The sequence below is a fragment of the Rana temporaria genome, chromosome 3 (genome assembly GCF_905171775.1).
Source record: "Rana temporaria chromosome 3, aRanTem1.1, whole genome shotgun sequence".
Taxonomy (NCBI): domain Eukaryota; kingdom Metazoa; phylum Chordata; class Amphibia; order Anura; family Ranidae; genus Rana; species Rana temporaria.
Window position 1 is genome coordinate 291,052,177 of NC_053491.1, and position 17,768 is coordinate 291,069,944.

The 17,768-nt window shown below is 42.0% G+C and overlaps 1 protein-coding gene across 2 annotated transcripts in view; it reads left to right on the forward strand.

Moving 5' to 3' along the window:
* Positions 1 to 17,768, forward strand: part of GABRG2 (gamma-aminobutyric acid type A receptor subunit gamma2) — a 375,570-nt gene that overhangs the window by 325,524 nt on the left and 32,278 nt on the right. For both annotated transcript variants that reach the window (XM_040344731.1, XM_040344732.1), the window contains exon 7: positions 6,293 to 6,445. In XM_040344731.1, coding sequence (XP_040200665.1) covers positions 6,293 to 6,445 — 153 coding nt within the window. The remainder of the gene's footprint in view (positions 1 to 6,292; positions 6,446 to 17,768) is intronic.

Here is a 17,768-nt window from a genome sequence, read left to right on the forward strand (position 1 = left end):
ATTATCTACATAAGACTGCAACACTGGGTTATTTTTAAATGCTTCCAAAATATCTCATCACATTAAATGTGTTTCCTCAAAAATAGTTCTGTTAATCACATCACCATGCTTGTGTTTAATAGCTTAAAGGCTCAGTCCACCATTATATGTCTAGGATATTCGTATAGTGAGTTTCTAAATGTGTTACATGCCACTTAGTAGTTTTAAGTGTTCCCATCCATCTTTGATTATTTTATCACCTTCTGCTGTATTTTAGATCATTCAAATTATTTAGAAAAAATCCAAGAAAAATTGTGGGAACCATTCCTAATGACCATATCAGGTGGTCAGCACAGACATCTTGTCAATAAGGTGCCCAATAGACATAAGGATATACAGTATAATGTGGTTTAACTCTCCATTTTGTTTAGATTTAGCTTCCTTTGCCAACATTCTTTAAGTGAATGTGAGCATTTTGAGGTGTCAAGTACAGGAAACAATTGCAGCAATATGGAAATAACTTTTTGGAATTAGAAATAAAGTTCATTACAACAAAACACATTTCAAATGTTCCAGAGTATATATTAAGTCATACATTCAGTAAACAGAAAACAGTATCAGAAACATTTCCAGAGTCATAGAGCAGAGAACCCTTTCACAGCCCTGTTCCCCCACATAATAACCAACACCTTCAGTTATCCATATAGCCAGGGAGCCCATCCAATCAATAGAGTAGAATTACAGTAAATGTACCCCAACACTCTACAAGATCTACTTATGTTAGCCCTGGAACATCCAACCAGCTCCCCCCAGACTTTATCAAACTTAGTGATGTTGATATATGACTCATTCATAGCAAAAAGTAACACCTGTGTTCAATCCATTCTATGTAAAAGGGAGGTAAAGCACTCCAGTGCAGCAAAATAAGCTTGCGAGCCTGGAAAAGTGGCCTAGACACTGCCTCTCTAATGTTCGTGTCCAGTACTATATCATCCAATATACCCAGAACACATTATTTTTTGGTCTAATACAATGGTAGTTTGAAAAGCTTGATTAATGCCCCGTACACACGATCAGAATTTCCGATGGCCTAAAATCCGATGGAATTTTTTGTCGGAAATTCCGTTCAAGCTGTCTTGCATACACACTGTCAGACCAAATTCCGACCGTCCAAAACGTGGTGACGTAAAACACTACGATGAGCCGAGAAAAATTAAGTTCAATGCTTCAGAGCATAGAAAAAAAAATAGAAAAAAAAGAGTGTAAAAAAAAGACTATATGAATAAGTCTTATGACAAATGACATAAGAACACCAGAAGTGCTATTACAGTCCACAGTGTGAGAAAATAAATAAAGTCTGTAAACAATCCAAATATTTCAGTTGAAAGTGACTGTGTGATGAAAAAATTAATTGATAGAAGATCCGCCACCAAATAATGATAATGAGAGGCTTACCAGAGGGATCGGACCCAAGTAAGTATACACTTATCAGGCTGATCAAGTTTATAGTGATAACTGGGATCCAAATCTACTCCAATGTTGAATAGGTCTATGGGACTCCTAAGGTGTTCCTATGGATATTACTCAATACGAAGCCAAATCATAGGAGACCAGTCAGGTGGTAATGATAGACACTTCCAAACGGCGATGATACAACATCCAGGCAATTCAAGATGTGCAAAGCAAGAAAGAAGAGACAAGGGTGCACATAGCGTAAATCCATAAAATGTTACCTCGCAGTATTTATTAAAAGTTAACACTCACATTTTAGATGAGCATAACAAGCGCTTTAAAATAAGTCCGGCAGTGGGGTCAATGTTCTGACCCGACGCGTTTCGTTCTCATGAACGTCATCTAGGGCAATGCTTCAGAGCATTTTTTACTCCGTCGGAATTGCACACAGACGATAGGAATTTCCTATAGTTATTTTTTCCATCTGAAAAAAATAAAACATGTTCTATTTCTAAACACAGATGGAAAAAAGTCCGATGGGACCCACACACAATCAAAATTTCCGATAAAAACAAGTCCATCTGACTTTTTTCATCGGAAATTCCGATCGTGTGTACGCGGCATAATCCTAACAAGGATGGCACCCCAGTATCTGTGTAACTTTTGGGGGCACCACAGCATGTGGATCAAATCTCTGTGGTCAAATAGGATCTGGTAAGAGTCCCATACTGTGTAGATTAAGGGAAATTATAACTTTAGGGTAAATCACTAAAGTGCAGAGAGTCAAATGTGCAGCAATGTGTATAGCAACAGGCAAATTACCATGAGTGCATTGGATCAAAATAATTAAATGGTGTATGATTTATAAGAGTTGGAGTTCCCATAATATTTTTTATCATTGTAGCTTTGATTTTTTTATATTTTATAACTTGATTTCTATGTTTTGTTTGGAGAGATTTGCCTTATTTCCACTCTTCACGGAAAGAGAGAAGGATCTCCCTAATGAGGACACAGGCAGGGATTCTAATCCTCCCCTCACTAATAATTAACCATGTGACAAACTTCCTGGCTCTCTGGATTGCATTCTCTATATATTCCTGCTGGCAATATAGAGGTTTTTGTTTTTACCCCAAAAAGGAGTAGGGGGAAATCAAAAACTTTCTAACTACGGTGTACAGTGTATACCATGAAAGATCCAACCCCCTTATTAAAATGCCAATCCTTAAATACTTGCTCCATTAGCAATACCCCAATTCAAACCAGTGATTTATTTCGCAGAGCAGAATAATCTCCATGAACTACTATTCAGTTTCCAACAAATGTACAGTCTACAACGAACGCATGCTTGTCATAGTTTGAGGTGAATATAACTTCAGGGAAATAAAAAAAAATCATTAATCCTTATTCATAATGGGCCAAATCCTCAAAAGGGATACGCAGGCGAAACTGCTGTTCAGCCTGCATATCCCTGTGCCTATCTTTGGAACTGATCCTCAGAAGCAGTTTTCCAAAGATAGGCAGAAGATCCGACATCTGTAAGAGACTTACACTGTCGGATCTTAGGATGCAGTACCGCATCCGCCGATGGGGGCATTTTGTGTCGAAATGCCGCCTAGCGTATGCAAATGAGGACTTACGGAGATCCACAAAGCTTTTCAGCTTTGTGTTTTCTGCGTAAGTTTACGTTTGCATACGTAAAATTAGTTCTGCTTTTACAAAGTGTAAACTAGTAACACCTTGTAAAAACAGACCTTTTTTTCGATCGCCGCAATTTTTTTTAAATTTTGATTTTTTTTTAAATTTTGAATTTTTTTTAAATTTTGATTTTTTTTTCCCGGCGCGTAACTTTTTTTTTACCCGACGCAACTTTATTGTCCCGTCGCAATCCACAAAGCCTGGCGTAACGTAATTTTGCGCGCTGCCCGTCGGGAAAATGACGTCACGAACATGCGCAGTACGGCCGGCGCGGGAGCGCGCCTCATTTAAATTGTCATCGCCCCCTGCAGAAGAGGACCGCCTTGCGCCGGAGACATTTAAGTTACACGGCCTGAAATTTCTAGGTAAGTGCTTTGTGGATCGGGCACTTAGGTAGAAATTTTAAGTCAGTGTAACTTAAATGGGAAAAGATAAGTTAGGTAGGATCTTTGAGGATTTGGCCCAATATCTTGTTGATCTTTACATCTTGTTATTAATTAAGGCATTTCTGTATTTTTATTTTCAAAATGTGTAATACAGAAAGCACCAGAATATGAATGGTGCACTGCAAGTATATTCAATCTGTGCTAATACATTTCTCTAGAAAATTATTTCACTATTTTATTTTTGTATTGCAGAGAATACATATTTTATAAGTGTAAATGGAATCAATAACTCTTTTATTTCCACTATAGCCAAAATACTATATGCATATACAGCAGAGTAATATATGATGAATGTACATCTCAGTAAGTGATCACTGTGTTACAGAATTAGCTATTGTTCAGTAATTAGGAGTAACACTGTAGACTTAGGTACACAGGTTAGCGTGATTGTAAATGTTCACATTTATTTATTAAAATAAAACATTGTAAACTTACCTGCTCTGTGCACAGAACAGTCCCAATCCTCCTCTTCTCAGGTCCCACACTGGTGCTTTTGCCCCCTGCTGAGTGCCCCATAGGAAGCCACTTCATCTGGGAGCACTTGTGTGTGTTCAGTCCTTAGCCCCGCTCTGCTTATCCATTGACAAAGAGAGCGTGGCTCAGCCCTGCCCCCTGCTCCCACCTCACTAGCTGTAATTGACAGGAGCAAGAGCCAATGGCTTCCACTTCTATCTATGAGCCTGTCAGGAGGGAAAGAGACGCTGCTCTTGTGCACATCACTGGATCAACATATGGCTCAGGTATAGTGGGGGCTGGGGGGGGGGGGGGGCTGCATACCGTAAGGCTATTTACCTTAATGCAGAAAATGCATTAAGTTAAAAAAAACTTCTGCATTTACAACCATGTTAACCTGTTTCAAGCATATGTTTAAAGCAGAGTTCCACCCAAAAGTGCTTATATGCTTCCTCCCCCCCTCCAGTGCCACATTTGGGGGGGTGGGGGGAACGGGGACCTGTTTTTGACAGGTCCCCTTCCCCACTTCCGGAGATGGGGCCATGGCCCGACCCTCCAGAAGTTTGCCCTCCCTCCTCCTTTCCCGCCACAGGGCCAATTAGAAAACGCAGCGCCGGAAGGCTTCACTGCCGGGTTCCCTTACCAGGAATGGTGGCGGCCTCACCCAGGAGTCGATCCGAAGATTTGCTGGGGTGACGACGTTGCGTGCTCCCTGAACAGGTACGTGCCCTAATATTAAATGTTAAATGTCAGCAGCTACAGTATTTGCAGCTGCTGACTTTTAATTTTTTTCACACGGGCTGTACCTCCTCTTTAAGATCTTTTCTGTGGGATTTCTATTTACACAAGATGCCTACAAAATGTTATTAATTTCATTCATACATACTTCACAACCTGTCTCATTCTTTGGATTGCCACTAATCCCCAACTGTACTTTGTTATAAATGTATCCTGAGTGGACTTGCTTTGTAGGTCTCAATAGGCATAGCAATACAAGTAGTTTGACAATCATTGCTGCACGGCAATCCCATCTTTGTTAGGTTTACATTTATATGCTGACCTCAGACCTTTGGGCTGTTTTTTTTACTTTTGCAAAGCTATGCAACAACACCCTACAACCAATCTAACCTTTTTTTTTTAGAATAACCACATACATAAATCACAGTCTGATTTCTGACTGGTTCTGAATGGTCCTGGTTTGCATCTTTCAAAATATGATTAAATGATATTATATCCTTATTGTCATCATTATTCAGTGGCGGCTGGTGCTCCATTTTTTGCAAACAAACCACCCCACCCCACCCTGTTTGGTCAGTCAGTCGAATGATCAAAACCAAACATATAAGGTGTAGCTCTAAATAATATCCCAAATATGTGTATAAACTACAGTATATGTCTTAGAACAAATGGACATATAAAATGGGTATATAGAAAAATGAGTAGAAATCACCATGTGATTGGTGTACAATCAAAATATAATGATTAAATACAAAAACATGTGTGGGTGAATATCCAATAAGTGAAAACGTCCTATACAAACATATGAGGTTTGAACCCTAAAGAGCGTACGCTCAGAGGGTCAACAAGGCTTGATATAATCACTGGATATTACCACTGCGAGACCAGATCTTCAATAGCAATGAACGAATGACTTCAAACACACCAATCAAATGGAGCAGATGTACATGCTTCCAAGCATGAATCACATAATAGGCACAGCATATATAGGAAACACCTACATATAGCAGGTGCCTACTATACTTTATTTTAGACAATGTCACTATGGTCATTTATTGATTTTATTGTTTATATTGCACAAGAAACACAACTCACAAGACCATGTGAATATTATTGTTATTATTTATATAATAATAATAATAATAATAATAATAATAATAACACAGATCAAAAAATTTGAGCTAAAACCAAAAAAGTCTGATTTATTTTTAACACCACCTGTAAGGGAATCTTGGTTTTCATCTGGTCAGATTGGATTACTCCAACCAATTTGACAGACATTATTGCACCATAAAATGTAAAAATCAATGTTCAGTGATCAATATTTTGCTGTAAACCACATAACAACTGTGATGGTGGTGGTTAAAATTGCCTATAGCTATAAAAAAAATTATGGAAATTCCCCTCCAAAACCTCAGCTTAATTTTCTGTTTATTTAATGTCACTATATTATACCCTGAGTTAATATACTAAATATGATTTGTGTTTGCTTTTGTTAAAATAAATGACATATGTATTTTCTTTCACAGGGGACTATGTAGTTATGACTGTGTACTTTGATCTGGCCAGAAGAATGGGCTATTTTACTATACAGACCTACATACCTTGCACTCTTATTGTTGTTTTGTCCTGGGTATCATTTTGGATTAACAAGGATGCTGTTCCAGCCAGGACATCTTTGGGTAAGTTACGACAGATCCCAGTAGAAATGAGCAAAGTGTGTGAACTGAGATGAGACCCGTTTGGGAGTCAGATTTGATCAATATCAGCAAATGTTTAATGATTTTGTGCCATTAGGTGGACTGTGCCACAATACCATGCATGCCCTTCTACTCTCGTTTATAACTTAATACACGTAAGTTGTGGCACTCAACAAACTTTTCATCCCTCCACCACCAAGACAGACACTCACGTATCTGTATGACTAACTATAAAGTTCAGTAAGAACTTCAGAATTGTAAGAAATATGGCATCGTCTAGATGCAAGGAAATCTGCTGTATCTTTAAGAGCTACTTCGTTAACCTGGCAATCTCAAGTCTCCACATGATGAATCTCCACCACTCTCTGTCACTCCGACATAATCTGGAAATCCTCAAACCACCACAGAAAGACAAAAATAATGGATACAAGGAGAGTTCCTGGCAAGTGAATTATTATACTTTTATTGTCTTTTACATATAAACCCATTTTATTCTATAACATTCATCATTTATAAATCTGTTGATGTCCAAGTCAATATTAAGCCCCCAAAGGATCACAGTTTTCAATAAACTACATGGAAAGAATCCTTTAATAGGAAACACTAATATAACATAACAGGCAGTGTTATAGCTATGTTTAAACATATTTTGCTTTACACAACCACAAAATAAACCTTAAACAAAACACAGTGGTTTATATATTTTGATTAGTCACAGTGACATGTTTATTACATTTTCTACTAAGGTTCAAACTTTTAGTAAGTTTTGACTAGGATTGAGCGAACCCGAACTGTAAATAAGTTTGAGTCCGGGATCGGAGTTCGGGAAAAAAAATGTGCGGAGGTCCCCGCAAATTCAATAACCAGACCCTTTAGGTCTGGTATGGATATTAAGGGGAACCCCGCCGTCAATTTAAAAAAAAATGACGTGCGGTTCCCCCTAAATGTCCACAACCAGACCCCTCAGGTCTGGTATCGATATTAAGGGGAACCCCGCCGTCAATTTAAAAACAAAAATGACGTGCGGTTCCCCCTAAATATCCATAACCAGACCCGTTATCCGAGCACGTTGACCTGGCCAGCCGCAGAAAAGAGGGGGGGCCAGAATGCGGCCCCCCCTCTCCTGAACCGCACCAGGCCACATGCCGCAAGTGCTTTGTGAATCCGGGCCAATCTGTATGGGTGCATATGGGTGTATTTTGCAAAACGACATACACTGCATGACCTACAATGCACCTCTACTGTGTAAAAGGGATGAGGTTCAAGTGTGCTGCTACTATGGGTTGGAGGTAAATCCTGAAAGTTTGAGATTTGCAGTCCCTGCAAATTTTTATGTGCAAATTCACCCTGTTTTTATTACTATAATGCACTGAATTGTTTTAAACCATGACCAACAGGCTTGGATGGGCCAAATACTGGGGCTTTTGAGTAAACCAGCTCCCTCCCTACAGAAAAGCCATAGTATCTGTATATTGGAAGCTACAGTAGGGAAAACGGATGAACTGCAAATGGAGAGATTAGAATCAGTTAGGAAAACATACAGCCTAAGAGAACTACTGGCTAATTTCTATCTGCAGGTCTACAGTAAGTGGGCCTGTTTTATTTTTAATTTTTTACTTAAATTAATCCAGTTTGGATTCTACTGCTGTATGCAAGCCAGGCTAACTGGCTAAAAGAGATGGCCTGCCGGTTCGCCCGGCGGTCGTTTTGCGGCAAACTTTGTGCGTTCGCGGTACGCCAAACCGGCGGACATCTGGCGATGTTCGCGGCAGTCCGCAATGTTACATGGGTAAGAACTTTGACCTATGACACATCCATCAGGTGGTGCAGGACAGCCAATTGAGACATTTCAGCACATGGACATACCCCCTACCTTATAAATAGACCTGATCTGGTGGCCATCTTACATTCTGCTTTTTGTCAGTGTAGGGAGAGGGTGCTGTTTGGAGCAGGGACAGGCTTTATTCAATCAAATAGCTATCTAAAAGGTCCACAAAAGTCATTTTAAGGACTGGTATAGGTGTGCTACTTGCTGTGTAGTATATAGGTGTGTAATACATTCATATACTTTCTGTCAGTGTAGGGAGAGGCTGCTGTTTGGAGCAGGGACAGGCTGTATTCAATCAAATAGCTATCTAAATGGTCCACAAAAGTCAGTTTAAGGACTGGTATAGGTGTGCTACTTGCTGTGCAGTACATAGGTGTGAAATACATTCATATACTTTTTGTCAGTATAGGGACAGTTTGCTGTTTCCAGCAGGGACAGATTGTAGTGACACAAATTGTTACCTAACAGGTCCACACAAGTCCTTTGAAGCACTGGTATAGGTGTGCTACTTGCTGTGCAGTACATAGGTGTGTAATACATTCATATACTTTTTGTCAGTGTAGGGACAGTTTGCTATTTGGAGCAGGGACAGACTATAGTGACACAAATCGTTAACTAACAGGTCCAAAAAAATCCTGTCAAGCACTGGTATAGGTGTACTACTTGCTCTGCAGTACATAGGTGTGTAATACATTCATATACTTTTTCTCAGTGTAGGGACAGTTTGCTGTTTCGAGCAGGGACAGACTATAGTGACATAGATCATTACCTAACAGATCCACACAAGTCCTTTTAAGCACTGGTATAGGTGTACTACTTGCTCTGCAGTACATAGGTGTGTAATACATTCATATACTTTTTCTCAGTGTAGGGACAGTTTGCTGTTTGGAGCAGGGACAGACTATAGTGACACAAATCGTTACCTAACAGGTCCACAAAAGTCCTTTCAAGCACTGGTATAGGTGTACTACTTGCTCTGCAGTATATAGGTGTAATATACACTTATAATATACTTTCGAATATAGAAAGCATATTAGAGTGGATTTGTATTGTGCAGCATTGTGACTGGCGGTGTATTTGGTTACTGCTGAATTTTTGCCTCTTCCGCTGCGTTACCTCTGCTACACACATTAACAAAATTCCCTGAAAAAAAAAAAGTTTCACAACTGGTGCGATAAACCAGTGGCCCCCCAAAACAACAGATTTTGTTATATACCTTCTTCCACATATACTGCGCTTCTCTAGAGACTTTTGTCACAGGGTCATTTAAAAAATGACAGGCAGAGGAAGAGGCAGGGGTAGGGCAGGAGCACCAGTCCGGAGCCAAAGTGGGAAGTGACACAATGTTCATTCCATTACGTCAAAGCACGCACCAGACTTGGTTGAGTGGCTCACCACCAACACCACTACCACCATATACCCTCCGCTTGAGTCACAGGAATTATTTTCTGATCCATCAGAAGACATTTCAGATGCGCAGCCATTCTTGGCATTGGATTAGGAAGAGGAGGTAGCAACAGCCGGCACTCAGCAGTCTGACGACAGTACTCAGGCCGTGGGCTAATACTATATGTACTCTCAAAGTACCTGAGCTATATTGCCTCTCATACGCAATTAATACTTGTTACTACAAATACTATATGTACTCTCAAAGTACCTGAGCTATATTGCCTCTCATATGCAATTAATACTTGTTACTACCAATACTATATATACTCTCAAAGTATCTGAGCTATATTGCCTCTCATATGCAATTAATAATTGTTACTACAACTACTATATGTACTCTCAAAGTACCTGAGCTATATTGCCTCTCATATGCAATTAATACTTGTTACTACTAATACTATATGTCCTCCAAAAGTACCTGAGCTATATTGCCTCTCATATGCAATTAATACGTGTTACTACTAATACTATATGTACTCTCAAAGTACCTGAGCTATATTGCCTCTTATATGCAATTAATACTTGTTACTACAAATACTATATGTACTCTCAAAGTACCTGATCTATATTGCCTCTCATACCTTTCTATTAGTTGCCAGTACAACTTGTGTATTATATGTGTATCCTCAAAGTACCTGAGCTACACTATCTCTCGTATTCAATTAATACTTGTTACTACAAATACAATTTACTACGTGCTTGACAGAAGTATAAAATACTTATAGGCCTTGTCCTAATTGTTGAACATGTTCGCTCTAACTTTTCTATGCTAGGGGTTGATGCTATTTCATAGCATCTCACCTAGTGGCCTAAATACATCTCTACATTCTAAGGTTGATATGATGTAGAGAACCCCCAAACTCTTGTTGCTAGAAGTGACGCCTGGGGTCCCTTACTGATAATCACCTGCATTAGTGGTGTATTGGGATATTTACCTTGAACTAATTTGAAATGCTAAGCCTTGGTCGCATGTTGTAATGCGTCCATGCTTAGTAGCTTAACGCCTTTCTTTATGTGACACAGAGATGATGTATAGAGCCCCCAAAATCCTGTTGCGAGGAGTGACGCCAGGGGGCCTAATACTGAGTTGTCTCATAGATAATCGCATTGAATTCCTTGCTAACCGCAGCTGTGGTTCACTCCATTCACCAGTGCTGTTTCAATGCCTAATGTACCACCAGCCACAGAATACAAGGTTGTTTGCTGTCAGGTGAATGCCTGTGGCCGTAGGCAAATTTTTGGAGCCTGTAATGTTTCCCTATGACAGACATCTTACCTGGTCTGACACAAGTCAGTCCAACTTTGAAAATGTTTCCTGTGCTACTTTGGTCCGACTTTGGTCCTACTTCAGCCCATTGAATATCATTGAAGTAGGATCCATGTCCTAACCATCTGACTTGTGACATCCAACTTGGTGTTACAGCAGCAGTAACATTAATTTTTGTCACTCTGGGATTGTTTTGATTGGTCAAAGGACAAGTCTTACTATCTCAAAGTCGGAGAAAAATCTTATCTTGTTCATTCAAGTTGGAGAGAAGTAGGACCGATGTAGGACAGATGTAGCAGGGCAAAGTAGGATAACAGTTGTACAACAGTTGTGTCGTACCAGTGTGAACCCAGCCTTAGGCCCGGTTCACTCTGGTGCAAAACACGCTCCGACTTTGGGAGCACACGGTCCATCACATGTACAAATCAATGGTTTTTATGTGAGCCATCTTGACTGGTCCGATACAAGTCGTCTGACTTTAGAAAAGGTTTCTGCACTACTTAGATCCTACTTTGGTTGTTTTCAGCCCATTCAATATCATCAAAGTCAGATCAAAGACGGATCATCGTCCTAACCATCTGACTTATGACATCTGACATGGTGATTACAGCAGCAGGAAAAGGAATTCATGTCACACTGTTATTGTTTTGATTGGTCAAAAGACAAGTCGGACTATCTCAAAGTTGAAGCAAATTCACATCCTGTTCATTCGGATGGAAGTGGGACCGAAGTAGGACCAATGTAGGACTGATGTCGCAGGGCAAAGTAGGATGACAGTTGTACAACAGTCGTGTCATACCAATATGAGCCAGTCTTAAAGCGGGGTTTCACCCAAAAAAACATTCAGGCGAGTTATGATAATGACATTACGCTGTTTTTTTTTTTAAATCCTTGCCGTACATACCGTTTTATATATATATGTTCACCGCACCTTCCGGGTATAATCTGCGGGACTGGGCGTTCCTAATTGATTGACATGCTTCCGACCGGCGCATACAGCACGTCACGAGTTGCCGAAAGAAGCCGAACATCGGTGCGCAGGCGCCGTATAGAGCCGACTTGCAGTCCGGCTTCTTTAGGCAACTGGTGATGCGCTGTATGCGCCGGTTGGAAGCATGTCAATCAATTAGGAACGCCCAGTCCTGCAGATTATACCCGGAAGCCGCTGTGAACATATAAATGTAAACGGTATGTACAGCAAGGATAAAAAAAAACAGCGTAATGTCATTATCATAACTCGCCTGAATGTAATGTTAATTTTATTTTTTTGGGTGAACCCCCTCTTTAAGCTGCAGGCTTTTCCTCGCATCTGCTTTGTAACTTCAGTTGTGGCAAATCTACAAATGAAAAAAATTTTTTTTTGCAGTAAAGCTTTTGTTTCTTTTTAGTTTCTAAATAATCTCTATTAAGTTTATTCATCTTTTTTGACATTTGGAAAATAGGTACACAATAGTGTACATTTTTGGTTAGTGTTTAACACACAAGATTAATAATACACCATCATTTAGCATATAGACATCTTCTAGAGATTCAAAACAAATCTTACACCATCATGTAAGTAACGTCAGTCTGAATCTATAGGGGAGCAGGCAAAAGTACAAAGGATACAAAATCAAAGATGACATCAACAAGTAACTACTTATCCTCACTGTTCTAGGGAGTAAGAGATACACTCTCTTCAAACTACACAGTATATTAAATACTCAGTATATTTTAGGGGGTAAGTTCCGGAGTGTCTTAATAATCAACCAGGGTTCCCATTCCATCCTAAATTTTTCACTATTACCATTAACTATTGCAAAATAATATTCATAAGAGCACTGTAAGGGCACTCAATTTACAACCTCCGTTACCATAGGAGCAAGGTATTTTTTTTTCATTTATTAGAAATCGGGCAGCTATCAGGATATGCATAACCATCTTGCGGAATTCTTTAGAAAAACAATTAATCAATTCATTTTGAGTCCCAATATAGCTAATGCTGGAGTAGGTGAAGTTATGATACCTAAAATGGAATATATTAGAGAAAACACTGAGTTCCAAAAGCTAACAATCGATTTACAAGACCATAATATATGTAATAGATTGCCCTGTTGACCACAATTCCTCCAGCAATCTGAAGGAGTATGGGGATACATAAGAGATAGTCTATAGGGGTAAGATACCATGGCCCGGATTCACAAAGGACTTACGACGGCGTATCTCCACGTACGCCATCGTAAGTCCGAATGTGCGCCGTCGTATCTTCGCGCCTGATTCATAGAATCAGATACGCTTCACGGTTGCCAAGATACGAGCGGTGTAAGTCTCCTTACATCATATCTTGGGGTGCATATTTATGCTGGCCGCTAGGGGAGCTTCCGTATATTTCCGCGTCGAATATGCAAATGAGCTCGATACCCCGATTCAGGAACGTACATGCGCCCAGCGTATTAAAATACGCTGTTTACGTAAGGCGTATGACCGGCGTAACTTTACCCCTCATAAAGCAGGGGTAAGTCATGTTAGGTATGGACGTCGGAAACGTCGGAATAGCGTCGTATGTTACGTTGTTTGCGTAAGTCGTCCGTGAATGGGGATGGATAGGTTACGTTCACGTCGACTAAACATTGAGCCGGCGTAACTTAGGGAGAAAATTCGACGTGATACTGAGCATGCGCGCGCATGCGCCGTTTGTTAGGTGCGTAATTTACGTGGGGTCACGATTCATTACCATACAACACGCCCCCTACCAGCCTAGTTTGAATTAGGCGGCTTACGCCGGCCCATTTACGCTACGCCGCCGTAACTTAGGGCGCAAGTTCTTTGTGAATACGGTACTCGCCTCTCTAAGTTACGGCGGCGTAGCGTATCTAGGATACGCTACGCCCGCACAAAGATACGCCCTCCTACGTGAATCTGGGCCTATGTTTTTAAAACATTTTCCTGGTGGGACACGCAGTGAGTTATTTTATAGATGCGTATTTTTCGCCGTATAAGACGCACCGGAATATAAGACGCACCCAATTTTAAAGGAGAAAAATCTAGAAAAAAAAGATTCTGAACCAAATACTGCAGTAAAATATTTTATTATTTTATTTTATACTGTATAACGTTAACAGCAGTTGAAAGACAATTTTATAATGTTTTCATTCCAACCCCAACAATTCCTCTTCTTCGCTGCTGTCAGAAATGAGGAAGGACAGATCCACACATTCATTGTCATCACTTTCTTCCTCACTGGTGTCAAATAAGATGTTGTCTTCTGTTCCATCCAAGGCATTACTAATGCCACACTTCTTGAAGGATTTTACAACAATGTCCTCCTTCACGGAGTCCCATGACCTTTTAACCCATTCACACACTTGTGTAATAGTGGGCCTCTTCATCCGCCCAGTAGGCGTCAGATCATGGTTCCCAGCTGCCATCCAGGTGTTCCACTCCTCTCGCATCAGAACTTTGAACGGTTTGTTAATGGAAACGTCCAGAGGTTGCAGCTGGCTGGTAAGACCACCAGGAATCACCGCTATTTGGGTCTTAACTTCCTTAAAGTTCTTTTTAGTAGTTTCCGTAATGTGCGCTCTGAACTGGTCAAGCACCAACAAGGAAGATTTCTTCAGAAGCCCGCCAGGACGTTTGGACCACACTTTGTCAATCCACAGCCTCATGCCATTTTCGTCCATCCACCCTTTATCATGAACGTGCACAACGACTCCCCGTGGAATTGTTTCTTTTGGGAATGTTTTCCTTTTAAAGATCAACATCGGAGGCAGTTTGGTACCATCTGCACAGCAGGACAGCACAACCGTGTAGTGGGTTTTCTCATGCCCTGAGGTTTTTACGGTTATGGTTTTGGCTCCTTTGTTATCTACGGTTCTATTAGATGGCACATCGAACGTTAGCGGGACTTCATCCATGTTCCCAATCTGGCTAATTTCAAAGTTATTCTTCTTCCTTGTATCAATAACAAACTTCTGAAAAGACAGAATCTTTGTTTCGTATTCCTTTGGCATTTTCTGTGCAATTCTGGTTTTGGTGCGCATAGAAAGGCCAGATCTCTTCATGAATCTATAGCACCACGATGGCGATCCGGTGAAATCCTGAATGCCTTTCTCCAAAGCAATGCGTTTGGCCTCATAGATTATCATTTTTGTTGAGACAGAAAGTCCATTTTGCCGGTGACGTGCGATCCACTCCTTTACTTCTACCTCTAACTCTGGCCACTTTGCAGTTGGTCCACGTAAGGTGTGATTGCTTTTATCCAACTTTTGGAGCTGATCCTCCTGTTTCCTCCACTCCCTTATCATTTTCTCAGTTGGAGGTGGCCCGAAATGTCTCTCCACTGCTCTGTTTCCATGCTCCTTAGCAAATTTGATTACTTCCAGCTTGAAAGCAACTTTATATGCCGGTCTCTTCTGCTTAGACATCTTGAAAAGGAGGTAATGGTAATTTTCTGCAAGAAATGCATAAATGAAAGAACTGTCAATATTACGGTACCAATATGTTCTTCATTTCCCCTCCCCCCTTATATTTCATCTGGTGCTCTCTTATCCAGCCATATTTCATCTGGCGCTCTTGTGGAGCCATTCTTCTGCCCATTGGGAGGGCGGTGTCTTCCCCTCGGGATTTGGGGGGCAGAGCTTTGGCGGATCAATTCTTCTGCCCATCAATCACAGGCATCAAATCAAGTAGGAGCGGGGCGGAGCAGAGCATAGTAAACATTGGCCGGAGGAAGCGGAACGTATGGAACAGGAGGGGCAGACGTGCGGACATTTCAGGGCAGCATACGGTAGATTGATACAGTCAGGGCCGCTGATAGAAATCATGGGGCCCCGTACAGCCTACCTGGCGGGGCCCCTTTTGCAGCCCCACCCTCAACTCCGCCCCTGGTCCCTCCCCCATCCTCACCTTGAAACAAAGTGCAGGACCAGGCTGGATAAAGTACCATACATACGGTATATGTGATCCAGCATACCCGTGCCACCCTGCTGCAGTAAATGGAAAGGAAAACGTTGGGGGTGGGTTCACATGACAGGTCTGATCTCAGCCTCCCATCACTAATATAGAGCGATTGATATAAATGGACCTGTGTCCATTTACACCTGCCTACCTCCAATCCGATCTGCTAAACAAAACGAAAAGGGATCTGTTCCCCTCCATCTAGCGGATTGGATTGGAGGGCAGTCAGGTGTAAATGGACAGCTAGTTTTTTTACACCAACCTGTCATCAGCATTATAACACACAGGCACACTATCATGGCTGGCACTGTTACAGTGTGTTACATGACATGGCTGTCGGGTGCTGACCTTGTTAACTTATGACCAAGCTACAAAATCAGAACCCAACAGCCATGCCAAGCAGTGGCGGTGCGTCCATAGGGACGCAGGAGCGCCGCCCCCTCTGGCTCGCTCACAGCCAGTAAAATATACAGATTCATACACTGTATGAATCTGTATATTTTCGCCGCTGCCGCCCACTATTCAGCTGGCCGGATGTTGAGCGCCGGTCAGCTGAATAGCGGCAGCTGACTGGCTGTGTGGAAGTGCCAGCGGCCCTGATAGGCTGTCCGAGTACAGCCCTGAGGCTGTAGTCGGCTTCCTGAAGCTCATCCTCGGGATGTACCGGCCGTACGTCCGAGGATAAGACTGACAGGCGTCTCAGCCAATCAGGTAACCTGATTTGCTGAAGCGTCATCAAGGGCGAGACGAGGGACATCAAGGGACGTAGAAGCCACAAAGGTAAGTGCCAGGGGGGGTACTGGGCACAGTGGCTACAAGTGGGGGCACAGTGGCTACAAGTGGGGGCACAGTGGCAACAATTGGGGGCACAGTGGTAACAATTGGGGGCACAGTGGTAACAATTGGGGGCACAGTGGTAACAATTGGGGGCACAGTGGCGACAATTGGGGGCAGAGTGGCAACAATTGGGGGCACAGTGGCTGTGTTTGATGGCATAGTGGTGACAATTGATGGCACAGTAGCTGCGTTTGATGGCATGGCACAGTGGCTGTGTTTTGATGGCATGGCACGGTGGCTGCATTTTGATGGCATGGCACAGTGGTTGCGTTTTGATGGCACAGTGACTGCATTTGATGGCATAGCACAGTGGTGACAATTGATAGGTACAGTGAGGCTGCAATTGTTTTTTTTTTTTTCGTTTGCGCCCCCCCCCCAACAATTTTGAGCACCAGCCGTCACTGATGCCAAGTAACACACTGTGAGAGATAACCTATCTGCTGCCTGTGTGTTATACAGGAGTATAGGAATGTACAGTGCACTTTTTTTTTTAATTATTATAGTATATTAGCCCACACCTGTCAGTAGGCACGAATTCTTACTTCTCTGCCTTCTGGATGGACCCTGTCAGCTGCCTGCCGCTGCCTTACCTGCCTCACACTCAGTCTCTCAGGAGCCAACTACAGATCACTCCGCCAGGGAAGGAGAATAAGCAACGGCTCATCGAATCGGGCGCGGAATGCAGTGCGCATGCGCCCGAAATAGAGAAAAAAGTCCCTTCACTCCCACATCAGGGAGAAGGGCCTCGGAAGGTCTTAGCAGCAACACACCCCCCTTAAGCTAGTAGGAGCGGCTGAGGGGGTGTGCATTACAGGAAGCCGTGCTGTGCTGTCTATGAGGCCGTCCAAGCAAGGATCATGTCTGCCCGGGGGAGACATGAGCAGGCACAGCCCGCACGGATGGAGTTATTAAAGGTAAGCTCAGCAGCACGTAGTTAGACTGGGAGGGGGGGGGACAAGGCACGCTATAGGGAGAGGGAAGCCCGC